The sequence below is a fragment of the Diaphorina citri genome, unplaced genomic scaffold, assembly GCF_000475195.1.
Source record: "Diaphorina citri unplaced genomic scaffold, Diaci psyllid genome assembly version 1.1 scaffold2, whole genome shotgun sequence".
NCBI classification, from domain to species: Eukaryota; Metazoa; Arthropoda; class Insecta; order Hemiptera; family Psyllidae; genus Diaphorina; species Diaphorina citri.
In genome coordinates, this window is record NW_007377441.1 from 202096 (window position 1) to 216367 (window position 14272).

At 41.1% G+C, this 14272-nt stretch overlaps 1 protein-coding gene across 1 annotated transcript in view; it reads right to left on the bottom strand.

Annotated features, from left to right (window-relative positions):
• The window catches only part of LOC113467164 (protein split ends-like), a gene marked incomplete at its 5' end in the record, with an annotated part of 35251 nt that overhangs the window by 3546 nt on the left and 17433 nt on the right, over positions 1 to 14272 (bottom strand). The window contains 11 exon segments of the mRNA XM_026823207.1: positions 70 to 397; positions 2953 to 3087; positions 3542 to 3857; positions 4236 to 4443; positions 4624 to 4744; positions 6229 to 6256; positions 6948 to 7183; positions 7508 to 7565; positions 7662 to 7897; positions 8384 to 9105; positions 13279 to 14198. Coding sequence (XP_026679008.1) covers positions 70 to 397; positions 2953 to 3087; positions 3542 to 3857; positions 4236 to 4443; positions 4624 to 4744; positions 6229 to 6256; positions 6948 to 7183; positions 7508 to 7565; positions 7662 to 7897; positions 8384 to 9105; positions 13279 to 14198 — 3308 coding nt within the window.

Here is a 14272-nt window from a genome sequence, read left to right on the forward strand (position 1 = left end):
CCGGCCACATGACCGGATAGCGGCGTTCCAGCACGGAGTATAGCGTGTCCGTGCTGAGCGGCGTGTCGGGTGACGCATGCGGCGGGGTGGTGAGGTGGCGCGGCGCGCGGAACCCGGGCGGCGGCGTCTCGTAGAACAGAAGCCGCGAGCCGTGCGCGTACAGTGTTGCCACTTGCGGTGAGTCCGTGGCGCGCTCGTGAGGTGAACTGACAACACTGGTGGGGGCGCCGGCAACAACCACAGTGCCCGAGTCTTCCTTATCCTTGCCGCCTGGTGTGATGTGATAGCCACCTTGTGCCAGGTCCCTCAGGTAATGGTGATACATGCTGAGTTGTGTCGGGTGATGGACGTAGTGAGACCCCGGGGCTGCGTGCTGATAACTGGGAATAACTTCCGCCTGTAAGAATAAAGAAGAAATTAGTGTCACGAGAAAACCTTCTCCAATGCAAGGGACTGGAGGTACCAGATATGATGAGAAAGAAGAGGACTCGGAAAGTAAGTAAGTAATGTCATGACAGAAAAGACATAATACCTCCCATTTAGGGGCTGGGTCAACAGAAAGTAACCCGTTGAAATATTTGCAATCAAAAAACGAGTGCAATTTTTTCGTCGATGGGTGATTCGAACCCGGGACCTTCTGCATGGCAAGCAAGCGCGCGTTACCACTGGACTAGCCGTGTCCCTTTTCATTATAAAATTTTCAGCGAACCTTCCCAGTTTTTTTTTTTTTTTTGCTTAACCCTAATATTAAACCTTCTCCAATGCAAGGGACTGGAGGTACCAGATATGATGAGAATGAAGAGGACTCTGAAAGTAAGTAAGTAATGTCATGACAGAAAACAAATCAGATGGGCGAGAAAAGACATAATACCTCCTCCTATTTAGGTGCTGGGCCAACAGAAAGTAACCCGTTGAAATATTTGCAATCAAAAAACGAGTGCAATTTTTTCGTCGATGGTGGGATTCGAACCCGGGACCTTCTGCATGGCAAGCAAGCGCGCGTTACCACTGGACTAACCGTGTCCCCTTTCATTATAAAATTTTCAGCGAACCTTCCCAGTTTTTTTTTTTGCTTAACCCTAATATTATCTTGGAGGGTTTCAGCAGCCATTATACCCCCAATATTATGACTTACTTGGAACACCTCAGATCGCCACTGACCAGTGTTGTGCCCCCCACCACCACCATGCTATGCAGCGATAAATAAAATAGAAAGCGACACACGTCATGCTTTGAGTCAAAAATCAACAAAATACATTATAGTCGTACTTTACTATCAGAATATCTTACTAATTTTGACTTGGCGGGGCGGAAAGCTCCCCTTGCTTATCAAAATGAAAATTTTGACTTGGCGTTGTAGACTTAGATGGAGTCCCCAAAGGCAAAGGCACTATTAAGCCCAAAATTTAAAGACCAAATGTTCTCAAGGTATTTAACATGTTTTCCAAATTTCAAACAAAGATGGGGTCCCCTAAAGGCATGATCAAGGCCAAAATTTAAGGACCAAATGTTCTTACCGTGTTTAACATGTTTGCCAAATGTCAAACAAGCCACCCAACCAAAGATCGTAATGATGTGAAAGGATTATATAATTTTATTCCGCTTATTTTGACAACAAAGTACGAGTACGACTATTGATATCACACCATCAAATAGTTGTTACTACTCGTAAGTTTGACTCTCGAGTCAAACATGTATGGATCACTCTTGGCTAGTTTCAATTTATATTTAAATTAGATCAATCAGACAAAAGATCCCCTATTTAAATACGAACCGATTTATTTTAAGCAGAAGCTTAAAACTTAGTTTTAGGAATGAACAACTTTTTTCCCTGCTTCTACATAATTAAACAGGCCAAAACTGATTGGGAAATAAATAACATTACCAAAAACTTCGCTTTAGAAATACCCAGTAGATACTCTGAGAAACCTCATCGTGTAGAAATGAAGGATGGAGTCCCTAAAGGCAAAGGCACTATTAAGCCCAAAATTTAAGAGAAAAAAAAGTGAACCATCACACTCATTAAAAAAAATTAAATAATAGGATATTAATGTAAGTGTAAAGGAGGTCAGTGACCTCATGTACATACCTATTAAGTATTCATGCAATCGTGTCTTGGCAGGGCGGAAAGCTCCCCTTGCTAATCAAAATGAAAATTTTGAATTGGCGTTGTAGAACTCACTTAGATGGAGTCCCTAAAGGCAAAGGCACTATTAAGCCCAAAATTTAAGAGAAAGAGTGAACCATCACACTCATTAGAGCTAAAAATTAAATAATAGGATATTAATGTAAGTGTGAAGGAGGTCAGTGACCTCATGTACATACATATACATACCTATTAAGTATTCATGCAATAGTGTAAGCGAAGAGATAACACACATCTAAAGATTGTACTAAACTTATCCTTTTCTTATGTAGAAAAAACCTTCTTAGAAAAAAAAAAATCCTCACATACCTAAATAGGTAGGTAGGTAGGTACTAGAAAAATACTTGAAAAAAATCAAGCTGCGCAAAGCTTACAATGATGGTGAAAGCGAAAGAAGAGGAAGCAAAAATACCCCTATATATGAAACTCTGTACACTTATATGGGAGGTGAAGAGAGAATATCACATCGCTTACCATTGAGGAGGCCTCGTAGGGGACAGGTCTGGGCGCATCTATGTCCATAGGAATAGGACGTGGTACAGCAATCGTGTAAGCGAAGATATAACACACATCTAAAGATTGTACTAAACTTATCCTTTTCTTATGTAGAAAAAACCTTCTTAAAAAAAAAATCCTCACATACCTAAATAGGTAGGTAGGTAGGTACTAGAAAAATACTTGAAAAAAATCAAGCTGCGCAAAGCTTACAATGATGGTGAAAGCGAAAGAAGAGGAAGCAAAAATACCCCTATATGAAACTCTGTACACTTATATGGGAGGTGAATAGAGAATATCACATCGCTTACCATTGAGGAGGCCTCGTAGGGGACAGGTCTGGGCGCATCTATGTCCATAGGAATAGGACGTGGTACAGCATGTACACCAGGGGATGAGCTACCACCTGGCTTGAGAGATACGGGTGCTTCTAGTGATGTAGGACCCTGGAATCGAACAATAATCGTTAGTTTTCCGGGTTCAGACGCGCCTTTTTCCAGGTTTAGACAAAATTGTATGGGCAACCTTCGCTATTTCTTTAGCAAGGGAAATGTCAGGCTGGTACCTGTCTTCCTTGTTTAAAGTCTCCCAGATAGGCTAACCGGATTAACAACCTTGACTAAACACAACCTCTAACTCTAACTGTGAATCTCCTGTAGTGATGGCCCATCTCTATGATCCAGTGGTTAAGGGTACCAATTCTCAACCCGAATGTGCTGGGATTGAATACCGTTCCGACCAAACATTTCCGTCCCCTTGGATGTAAATAAAATAAACAAGTGCTTTCTTAATTAAAGTACTTACTAGGATACTTACATTTGCTATGGACTGCAGGATATGTGCCTTGGGTGTCATAGGGGCCTGCACTTTGGTTCTGTTGAGCAGATGTGGGATACTTACATTTGCTATGGACTGCAGGATATGTGCCTTGGGTGTCATAGGGGCCTGCACTTTGGTTCTGTTGAGCAAATGTGCCTTCGGATTGATAGGTACGGGCTGGGGTTGTGGTGTCTTGCTCATATTGCCTTGCGATAGCACAGGGGTGGTCACCGTTGTGAACTTAGCCAGCGTGGGTTGGGGTTGTACAGGCATGGACATGGTTGTTATCTTAGCCAGGTTACTCTGTGCCGGTATCTTGCTTAGCATGTGTCCCGGTGGTAGCCCAGGCGTGGTAGATATGGTAGCGAACTTGGTGATGGGCTGTGGCTGTCCTGACCAGCACAGGGGTGGTCACCGTTGTGAACTTAGCCAGCGTGGGTTGGGGTTGTACAGGCATGGACATGGTTGTTATCTTAGCCAGGTTACTCTGTGCCGGTATCTTGCTTAGCATGTGTCCCGGTGGTAGCCCAGGCGTGGTAGATATGGTAGCGAACTTGGTGATGGGCTGTGGCTGTCCTGACGCTACTGATGTAATCTTAGCAGCGGTAGGCTGATGCATGGCCGTGGACACTGTCACGAACTTGGCAAGGGCCGGCTGTGGTTGGAACGGCACAGATACTGTGGTGAACTTGGCCAGGGTAGGCTGTGGCTGTGGTGATGCCACCACATGCATCTTGCCAGGAGGCTGTGCAGGGGAGGTGATGACTGTCCTGACGCTACTGATGTAATCTTAGCAGCGGTAGGCTGATGCATGGGCGTGGACACTGTCACGAACTTGGCAAGGGTCGGCTGTGGTTGGAACGGCACAGACACTGTGGTGAACTTGGCCAGGGTAGGCTGTGGCTGTGGTGATGCCACCACATGCATCTTGCCAGGAGGCTGTGCAGGGGAGGTGATGACGACTTTGCCAGCAAGTACCAATTCTGGGGAGAGAGAAAAAAGAGAATCTTCTTCTCTTTCGCCTTTTCCCATGTTCAGATAGGGTCGGCGTTTGGCGTCGGTCTCTCAATCAGCTTTAGAGTGATCGCTTTGAGGCCAACTGGTTTTGGCTAAACAAAATTTTAGTAGAAGAGAATAATGTATTTAAACATAAGGATAATCACCTTTAATATCCTCGGTAATTTCCTTGCGGGTCTGCGCCGACTCGACATCCTTGGGTTCACAGCTACTCTCCCCCGGACTCACGACTCTAACTGTAAAATCTCCTGTAATGATGGCCCATCTCTATGATCCAGTGGTTAAGGGTACCAATTCTCAACCCGAATGTGCTGGGATTGAATACCGTACGGTGCGGAAATTTTCCGACCAAACATTTCCGTCCCCTTGGATGTAAATAAAATAAACAAGTGCTTTCTTAATTAAAGTACTTACTAGGATACTCAATGAGTATTACTCATGAGAATGAGAATGGAAGGTATGAGACCAAGAGGAAGACCGAGATACCGATATAGTGATGTCATCAGAGCTGATGTTCAAAGAAAACAAGGTGTGAATGAGAATGGAAGGTATGAGACCAAGAGGAAGACCGAGATACCGATATAGTGATGTCATCAGAGCTGATGTTCAAAGAAAACAAGGAAATTGGAACATCGAGAGGGAGCAGAGATACAATGATCGAAATTGGTGGAGAGGCTTCGTACATCGACCCGTTTCAATATCAAAGGAAAACTGTGATGCAGCGCATTACCCAAATAGGGTAAGTGTACCATTTATTCGCCCACCTAAAAAACGTACCATTTATTGGCCCACCTGTACCATACGCCACATAAGTCTGAACTGGACGAACTTTTTCAAGATCCAATTTCATCAAAAGAAAGGGCTTAAAGACTGCTATCGAACCAGTGCTATTCAAAAATTGTAGTCATAAAAACAAAAATTAGAAAAATAAATGTGGGCAGGTGGGCCAATAAATGGTACGTTTTTTAGGTGGGCGAATAAATGGTACACTTACCCTATACCCTTGTTCTGTTATTAATGAACGATAGATAGATAATAACTTAAAGTATAGCCTATAGCATATTATAATAACCATATAATTTGTACTTGTGTGGAAGATATTCTATGACCGCAGTGTATAAAGGAATTTGTCGTGAGTTTCATCCGATTTTTTCCCGAATGTCCTGTAGACAATGTAATTTAAATGAGTGTTTCACTACACACGACACGATTTTTTTCCGAACAACAAAACGGAAAAAAATCTTTTCAGAAGTTCCTATACACTGGGCGTAAAATCTAAACAAGAAATAGAGGTTTTTAGATATCTAAACCATGGACATAAGAGATAAGGTTTTACATTGAATAATTACGAGTATTTTAGCTTAGATAACGAGTAAATATTAATATTTTACACTTTGTGTGTTGAAAAAACAAGAATATGTTTAAGAGTACGGGCTTGTAACTTTGTAGTAGTAACTAGTGACATATTAGTCTGGGGGGAAAAATAATAAAAAAATAAAGGGGACATCGATTTTCTGGTTACTTCATTGATACAAAATGAAATGGTCAAATCATAATCAAATGTTCTGACCATTTCAAATAAAATTGTGAAAAAAAAAAAAAGTCGGAAAAATATCGATTTACGCCCATCACTTTAGTGAAATTAGCTGATGAATATGCTGCTGTTTATACACTTCCAACTTTGTACAAAGATTCTACGTGTTTTTGTACAAACTAAAAAAACGAAGAAAAAATGCCTATCTAGTATCTACGGTCACGATTGTCATCTCTAACACCTGCCTGAGGAAACAAAGGCCGGAGATATAGTTAAACTAGAAAATGAAACACTCTCCACTTCCTATCTGCTTACGCCCTCCTATGTACAAATTGATCTAGACAACACACCTGGGTGTGCAAATGAAAAATAACAACGAAAATGGGATGGGGGGTTGTTCACTTAACTCCAGTGGACACAGTCGAGTATTCACGATTGGGTCACAATAGTTCATGAATTGACCAGAACAAAAAAGGCTAAACTAAATCATTCCTATGAGAATATTTTTTGCTGAAATTAAAAACTTTCGCTCAAGGTATGTATGGAATAGCCCCCAATTAATAGTGCTTATTTATACTGTAGGACTGAAAAGTCCCTTTACTTCAGCAGTAGGCTACTATTTTTGTGGTCAAATCCTCATATTATATTGAGGACAAAATTCCATACCTCGGCTGGGAGTAAACCCACGCCCTCCTGTTTACCAGGCGAGTGTCTTTACCCTATACACCACCGAGGCAGGAAAAAAAGAGATGAGTGTTTATATTTAATTATTCGATATGAAAAAAAGAATATGTGCACTTAAAATGTCAAATAAAATTACAATTACAAAATTACAATATAAGTTAATCAAAGAAAAAAAAAATATATGCACTTTAAATGTCAAATAAAAATTACAATAATTACAAAATTTTAATATAGGTTAATCAAAGTTCTTACCTAGATGACACGGGACTAGTGTCTTTGCCTCGTCCAGCCGGTGCGGTGGCATTGGCCTTGCGACGCGGGGACTTGCGGGTGAGTTCCGTAGCGGTCACAGACGGCACGCTAGACGCATGTAGCTGAGAGCGTGTGGTACGTCTAGGTACGGCATGTATGGTGCTGCCTGACGTGCGTGCCGTGCGGATTACCTCGTCGATCGTATCGTCCACTGTGTTCCGACACACGTCCTTCTCCTGAGGGGGGAACAGAGTAAGACAACACATTCATTAGCATTAGAGATATTAAACTGGTTGAATTACCTGTAGAACTCAATCAACACGACGTTAAACAGAGAGTTGACTAGTGTCGAGCTGTGGGACTATAAACAGGGAGGAGAACAGCTGACCCTAACCAGCCTAGCTAGCTGGCAGTTTTCAAAGAGTTCTATCTGCTTTTAAAGAACAAGCAGAAGTTCTCACGATGCGATCTAGGTTGACTGCGGTTTAGAACGAGTCAATTAAACATGGCTAGAGACCATCATCCCAGTCCGAGTGTATGGCAGAAAAAAAGCTCGGTGCGGTGAATGTATGTTCCGGACACACTTGTGTGGGGTTTCCACTTTTCAGTTTTGATTTTCTGGTCGAAATGGATGTTTTTCATTTCGAACGTCTTAGACCGGAGTGGTTACTTATGATGTGTAAAATACTTGGAAAAATATAGTTATCTCTTAACCTAGATGACACGGGACTACTGTCTTTGCCTCGTCCAGCCGGTGCGGTGGCATTGGCCTTGCGACGCGGGGACTTGCGGGTGAGTTCCGTAGCGGTTACAGACGGCACGCTAGACGCATGTAGCTGAGAGCGTGTGGTACGTCTAGGTACGGCATGTATGGTGCTGCCTGACGTGCGTGCCGTGCGGATTACCTCGTCTATCGTATCGTCCACTGTGTTCCGACACACATCCTTCTCCTGAGGGGGGAACGGAATAAGACAATACATTCATTAGAGATATTAAACTGGTTGAATTACCCGTAGAACTTAATTACCACGACGTTAAACAGAGAGTTGACTAGTGTCGAGCTGTGGGACTATAAACAGGGAGGAGAACAGCTGACCCTAACCAGCCTAGCTGGCAGTTTTCAAATAGTTCTATCTGCTTTTAAAGAACAAGCAGAAGTTCTCACGATGCGATCTAGGTTGACTGCTCGGTGCGGTGAATGTATGTTCCGGCCTTGTGTGGGGTAAAGTGAGGTTTCAACTTTTCAGTTTTGATTTTCTGGACGAAATAAATGGATGTTTGATGTTTTTCATTTCGAACGTCTTAGACCGGAGTGGTTACTTATGATGTGTAAAATACTTGAAAAAATTTGGACCGATTGCAATACTTTCTCATTACCTTGTATAGGTTCCCTATACGTAAAGGTAATAGAAAGTAAAAATATAGTTTTCTCTTACCTGTAGTCGTCTGGACTTGCGTGTGGATGCTGAACATGTATTACTCAGAGGGGAAGGACTGGCCGGGGGCGGAGGGGAGGGTGTCTCCATGGCAACCGACACCGGCGCGGTAACCATAGCAACAGCGTCACTCTTCTCTGACTTGACGTCCGGCGAACTCTTGTCGGGAGATTTCAGCTCGTGGGGCTTCGCATCTTGGCTTGCTTTTGTCTCGTGAGATGTTTTTTCCGAGGCTGGTTTGGGCGTTCCCTTTGTTTCAGGCGACTTCGTGTCCGGTTTATGTTCTGCGGGACTCTTTGCGTCGTGTTTCGTGTCATGCGGGCGTGGAGATTTACTCTCATGCGGGCTCCGCATGTCACGCGGGCTCTTCACGTCATGCACCTTGGTGTCATGCGGGCTCTTCGCATCATGCGGGCTCTTGATGGAAAGCAGAGGTCGCGTGGCAGCCTCATCTTCGTCCGAATCATCTTTAAACTCGTACACATCGGAACTCTTCACCTCATCGCCGCTGAGGCACTTCCTCTCCGGGGCTGGCGCGGGTTTGACCTCCTCCGCGGGCGGACTAGGTTTCGTTTCGCTAGTAGCGGGAGCAGGGCTAGTCACCGGGTTGGAGAAGCGGGTACGCCGTGTGACTACGCCGCCCATTCGGCTAGTGGCGGGGGTGCTCGCATTGTTCTTCCTGCGTCGACCTCGTCGCCCTGAGGAATCCTCGTCTGACTTGTCTGTGAACAATGGGATAGAGGGGAAGGGGGATTAGGTATCAGGTTTATAAACCAACTTAGGACGAGGTGTGTGTGTGTGTTTTTTTTTTCGGAGAAATTTAAAGGGACTTTTTCTAAATAGGTTCCATTGGAATTGAAACCTAAAATCTGAAAGATTTCAAACATGATGAGTTAACTTTAACTTACCCCTTTGATCTCTTGCTAAACACTTTGTACTTTACTGGAACTTTTGAAAATAATCTCAAATGGATACTTCTGGATACTTCTACTTTATGAATGAACTAAAACTGACATTTCCCCACTTAATCGAAACGAATGAAATCACCTAGCCAGTTGTATGGTGTGTTGTGAAGAGCTCAATATTTCGACAACCTAAAACTGTTATTATTATTTTAAAGAGGTTTGACAGAGGGAACTGTAACTGCTATGGTCTTATCGTCCCGAAAATCGAAGAGAGAAGGAAGACAGTATAGTTAAAATAGAAAATGAAACACTCTCCACTTCCTATCTCTGCTTACGCCCTCCTATGTACAAATTGATCTAGACAACACACCTGGGTGTGCAAATGAAAAATAACAACGAAAATGGGATGGGGGGAAAAAACATCGAGAAAGATGCTTTGAAAAAAAAAAAAGAAAAAAAATCGAGGAGGTTTTTGGTTTTCTTCAAGACTAATTTCCATGGACACTATCACTGTCCCGCTTTTTCACACAAAATGGAATGGAAATATTCTGATCTGTGATAAATAAGATACATAGGTGTTCAAATGATGATAAATGTACATTTTCTGATAGATAGATCAATTGATAGACAGATAGACACGGAACTCATGAGGCAAAATGAAATTACTCAAGAGAAAATAGTCATTGATAAAACATCGATGAAGTGCAAGACATGTCCATAGAAATCCGAGTCTTCACTGTCAAACAAGGTAAAAAGCTGTATCAAGGGTGTCAGTAAAATGATAGACAAATAGACACGGAACTCATGAGGCAAAATGAAATTACTCAAAAGAAAATAGTCATTGATAGAACATCGATGAAGTGCAAGACATGTCCATAGAAATCCGAGTCTTCACTGTCAAACAAGGTAAAAAGCTGTATCAAGGGTGTCAGTAAAATAAAAATTGTAAAAAAAGTAATCGAAAAAGAAAAACTTATCTCTCGATGAAGAAAAAAACAAAGGAACATGGTGTCTCTCAAAAGTAAGAAATTAAGCATCAAATAATTCAAATATCTCTTATTAAATTAAATTCAAATATCTCTTATTAAAAATCAAATATTCAAATATCTCTTCTTAAATGTCGAACCAAGAGCGGTGAAAATAAAAATATTTTACTGTTTCAAATGGAAAATTCACAAGTCACAAGGCGGGGGGAGAAAAAATGAAAATATACAAAAACAAAAAAGAAAGATTCAAATAAATAATAACAGGTCTCCTATATAAAAAAAAAAAAAATCATCCTTCAAGTATTTATGTATAAGAAAACAACAGGGGGGGATACATGACAAAAATTTTATACAGAGGGGGCTCTTTTATACATACACCTAGACTATGTCCGGCCCTGGTATTACTAGGGGGGAGTGGGAGCCAGAACTCTTTCATCACAACTACCAGGGGTGGACACGATTCATAAATATTATGAAAATATATTAGTTTACATTATTACATACACAAGACATCTTACTTTGGACTGCTGAAAGTTAAATCAATTTGACGAAGGTGGTGTAGTGGTCAGGACGCTCGTCTGGTAAACAGGAGGGCGAGGGTTCGGTCCCGTTCGATTTAAAAGTAATCATTACCTTATGTTACTGCAAACTTTGCGTAGTTATTATTTTATGTTATCGCATGAATTATTTTTCGTTATCTCAGATTTCATGAGGGTATATTTTGCGTTTTTTTTTTCTTTTTTTTTTGCTTAGGAAAATGTCCTAAATTTTCTGGACCTTTGTCACTCTAGGATAACACATTAATTAATTAGATTTTTTTTTTTTTTTTTTAGTTATTATTATTTTATGTTATCGCATGAATTATTTTATGTTATCTCAGATTTCATGAGGGTATATATATTTTTACTTTCTATTATTATTTTTTTTTTTGCTCAGGAAAATGTCCTAAATTTTCTGGACCTGGACCTTTGCCACTCTAGGATAACACACTAGAGAGAAATCAATTAGATTTTTTATTTATTTATTTTTACTAGAAAATATTTAGATTTCAGCAAACCAAGGAAGATGTCTCGTCAAAACAATACAATCAAAAATAAAAAGAAATAAACTTTGTTTAAAATAGAAAACAAGTTTTCATGAGATCAAGACACAGAGCTAAAATTTAAAATGAATCAACATGGAGGAAATCTATGGAAGAAGCGCCAGTACAGTTTTTCCATTGTAAAATGGCTCTTCTTACATAGACCACCTCACAGGATGGGACTTATGTTGTTTGGGCCATAAAAAATCACCAAAGGAACCCGACTGTTATACTCTAATTTTAAACCATTTTTACATAAATTTGGTTTACAAATTAAATAACTCGAAGGTCAAAGATAGTGCAGTTTTTCCATTGTAAAATGGCTCTTCTTACATAGACCACCTCACAGGATGGGACTTATGTCGTTTGGGCCATAAAAAATCACTAAAGGAACCCGACTGTTATACTCTAATTTTAAACCATTTTTACATAAATTTGGTTTACAAATTAAATAACTCGAAGGTCAAAGATAGTAGAAACATAAGGGTATATATTTTCTTTACTATCTTCGATTTTACGCTATTTAATAAGTTTTATTCTTTCGTTCGAAATTTTTAGAACAGTCGGATTTTCTTTGCAAGAAAAGAACAGTTTAGATATATGTCATATTATTAAAAAATATTTACGTCGATAGATCGAGCATAGAACAGTTTTTCCATTGTAAAATGGCTCTTCTTACATAGACCACCTCACAGGATGGGACTTGCGTCGTTTGGGCCATAAAAAATCACCAAAGGAACCCGACTGTTATACTCTAATTTCAAACCATTTTTACATAAATTTGGTTTACAAATTAAATAACTCGAAGGTCAAAGATAGTAAAAACATAAGGGTATATATTTTCTTTACTATCTTCGATTTTACGTTATTTAATAAGTTTTATTCTTTCGTTCGAAATTTTTAGAAACAGTCGGATTTTCTTTGCAAGAAAAGAACAGTTTAGATATATGTCATATTATTAAAAAATATTTACGTCGATAGATCGAGCATAGAGAGTGTTTGTAAGCGGTCAGTAAAAGTTTCGAAATTTATTTTAAAAATCGATTGAATTTCAGAAGATTTTTTGTCTACCCCGGATCGGAATTGAGTATTTAAAGATTATATTGGAACTGTTCACATGCGAAGACTTTCAGCATTTACACAGGATAGAAAATTACAGTCAATTATCAATTATTCAAAGTCTAATAGTAAAAAAACAGTCAGGCTCTACACACAGGCTGTAATTGTATGGCAAAAAAAAAACGAAATTCTCTACTTTTGGTTCCGAATAACCCAACTATTTAGAATAGAGTACCACAAACGAGGTGTAAAGGCTGTGAGGAAATGATACAGATACCTCATGCTGTGTACGATTCCTTTTCAAATCGTCCATGCCATTCTGCTTTAATAATAGGGGGTTTTTTCGTCCAAAAATGATTAAATCAAAAAGGTATTCCGACAAAATGACTGCCCATGTGATGAAGCCTGACTGACGTCAAAGTAGGGGTTAGTCACATATTAGGAAGTATAATGTCATAATAACAACAAATGACATTGTCATAACGACATATCAAATGACATTGTCATAATGACATCAAATGACATCGTCATAATAACATCAAATGACATCGTCATAATGACATATCAAATGACATTGTCATAAGGACATATCAAATGACTTTGTCATAATGACATCAAATGACATTGTCATAATGACATATCAAATGACATTGTCATAAGGACATATCAAATGACTTTGTCATAATGACATCAAATGACATATCAAATGACATTGTCATAAGGACATATCAAATGACTTTGTCATAATGACATCAAATGACATTGTCATAAACATTGTCATGAGGGGTGATGACTTGGCAACGTTGGAGCCGGGTGGTAGAGGTGACAACACTGTAGGATGATGGGGGAGGGAGGGGGAGAGGCCTGCAGGCTTAGGACTCATAGCCTGGGGTACATTGACAGTGAGTGGTTTGGTCAGATGGTTCGGTAGCTTGGTGAGCGCTAGTTTGGGCGGTAAGGTGACGATGGTAGGCGTGGCTACACTCAGAGGGACAGGGATAGGCATCGGGTAGCTATGCTGAGGTTCAGTGTGGATCACTCGCGTGGGACCTGGCGGACTCACACGTATACTGGGTGGTTCCGGTAGTGGTATAGTATGCTGAGGCTGCGGGAGAGGGACAGGTAGAGGCTGAGGTTGGGGCAGTGGTGTAGGTTGTGATAGAGTATGAGGTAGAGATGTTACTATTTTCTGTCGTTTCTCCGCGGGTTCGTCTGCCTCGGGAGAACTGGGTGGTTCCGGTAGTGGTATAGTATGCTGAGGCTGCGGGAGAGGGACAGGTAGAGGCTGAGGCTGGGGCAGTGGTGTAGGTTGTGATAGAGTATGAGGTAGAGATGTTACTATTTTCTGTCGTTTCTCCGCGGGTTCGTCTGCCTCGGGAGGAGCCCGCGTACCATTCGCCTGTACCGGTATGTACTGTCCTTCCTCCGCCTGACGCACGGGTATCAGTTCCCCACTCACTGGGTCTATCAACATACTGGTATCATCGACGCTGCCGGACGCGGTAGAGACGCAGGCCGCGTTCGACGCACTGGAGGTCATCGTGATAACAGAACATGAGGCGCTGGTAGGCGTAGACGCGGGGATATTTGAATTTGAAGTGGGAATATTCGGATTTGAAGTGGGAATACTCATACTCGAAGTAAGAATATTTGTACTTGATCCAAGCACATTCGCTGAAGAGGTAACAGTTGGACTGGGAGTAGAAATATTCACGCTTGCAACAGGAATCGAACTGGACCCTGGTGTAGTGACTCCAGAACTGACAGGCACCCAAGCACATTCGCTGAAGAGGAAACAGTTGGACTGGGAGTAGAAATATTCACGCTTGCAACAGGAATCGAACTGGAGCCTGGTGTA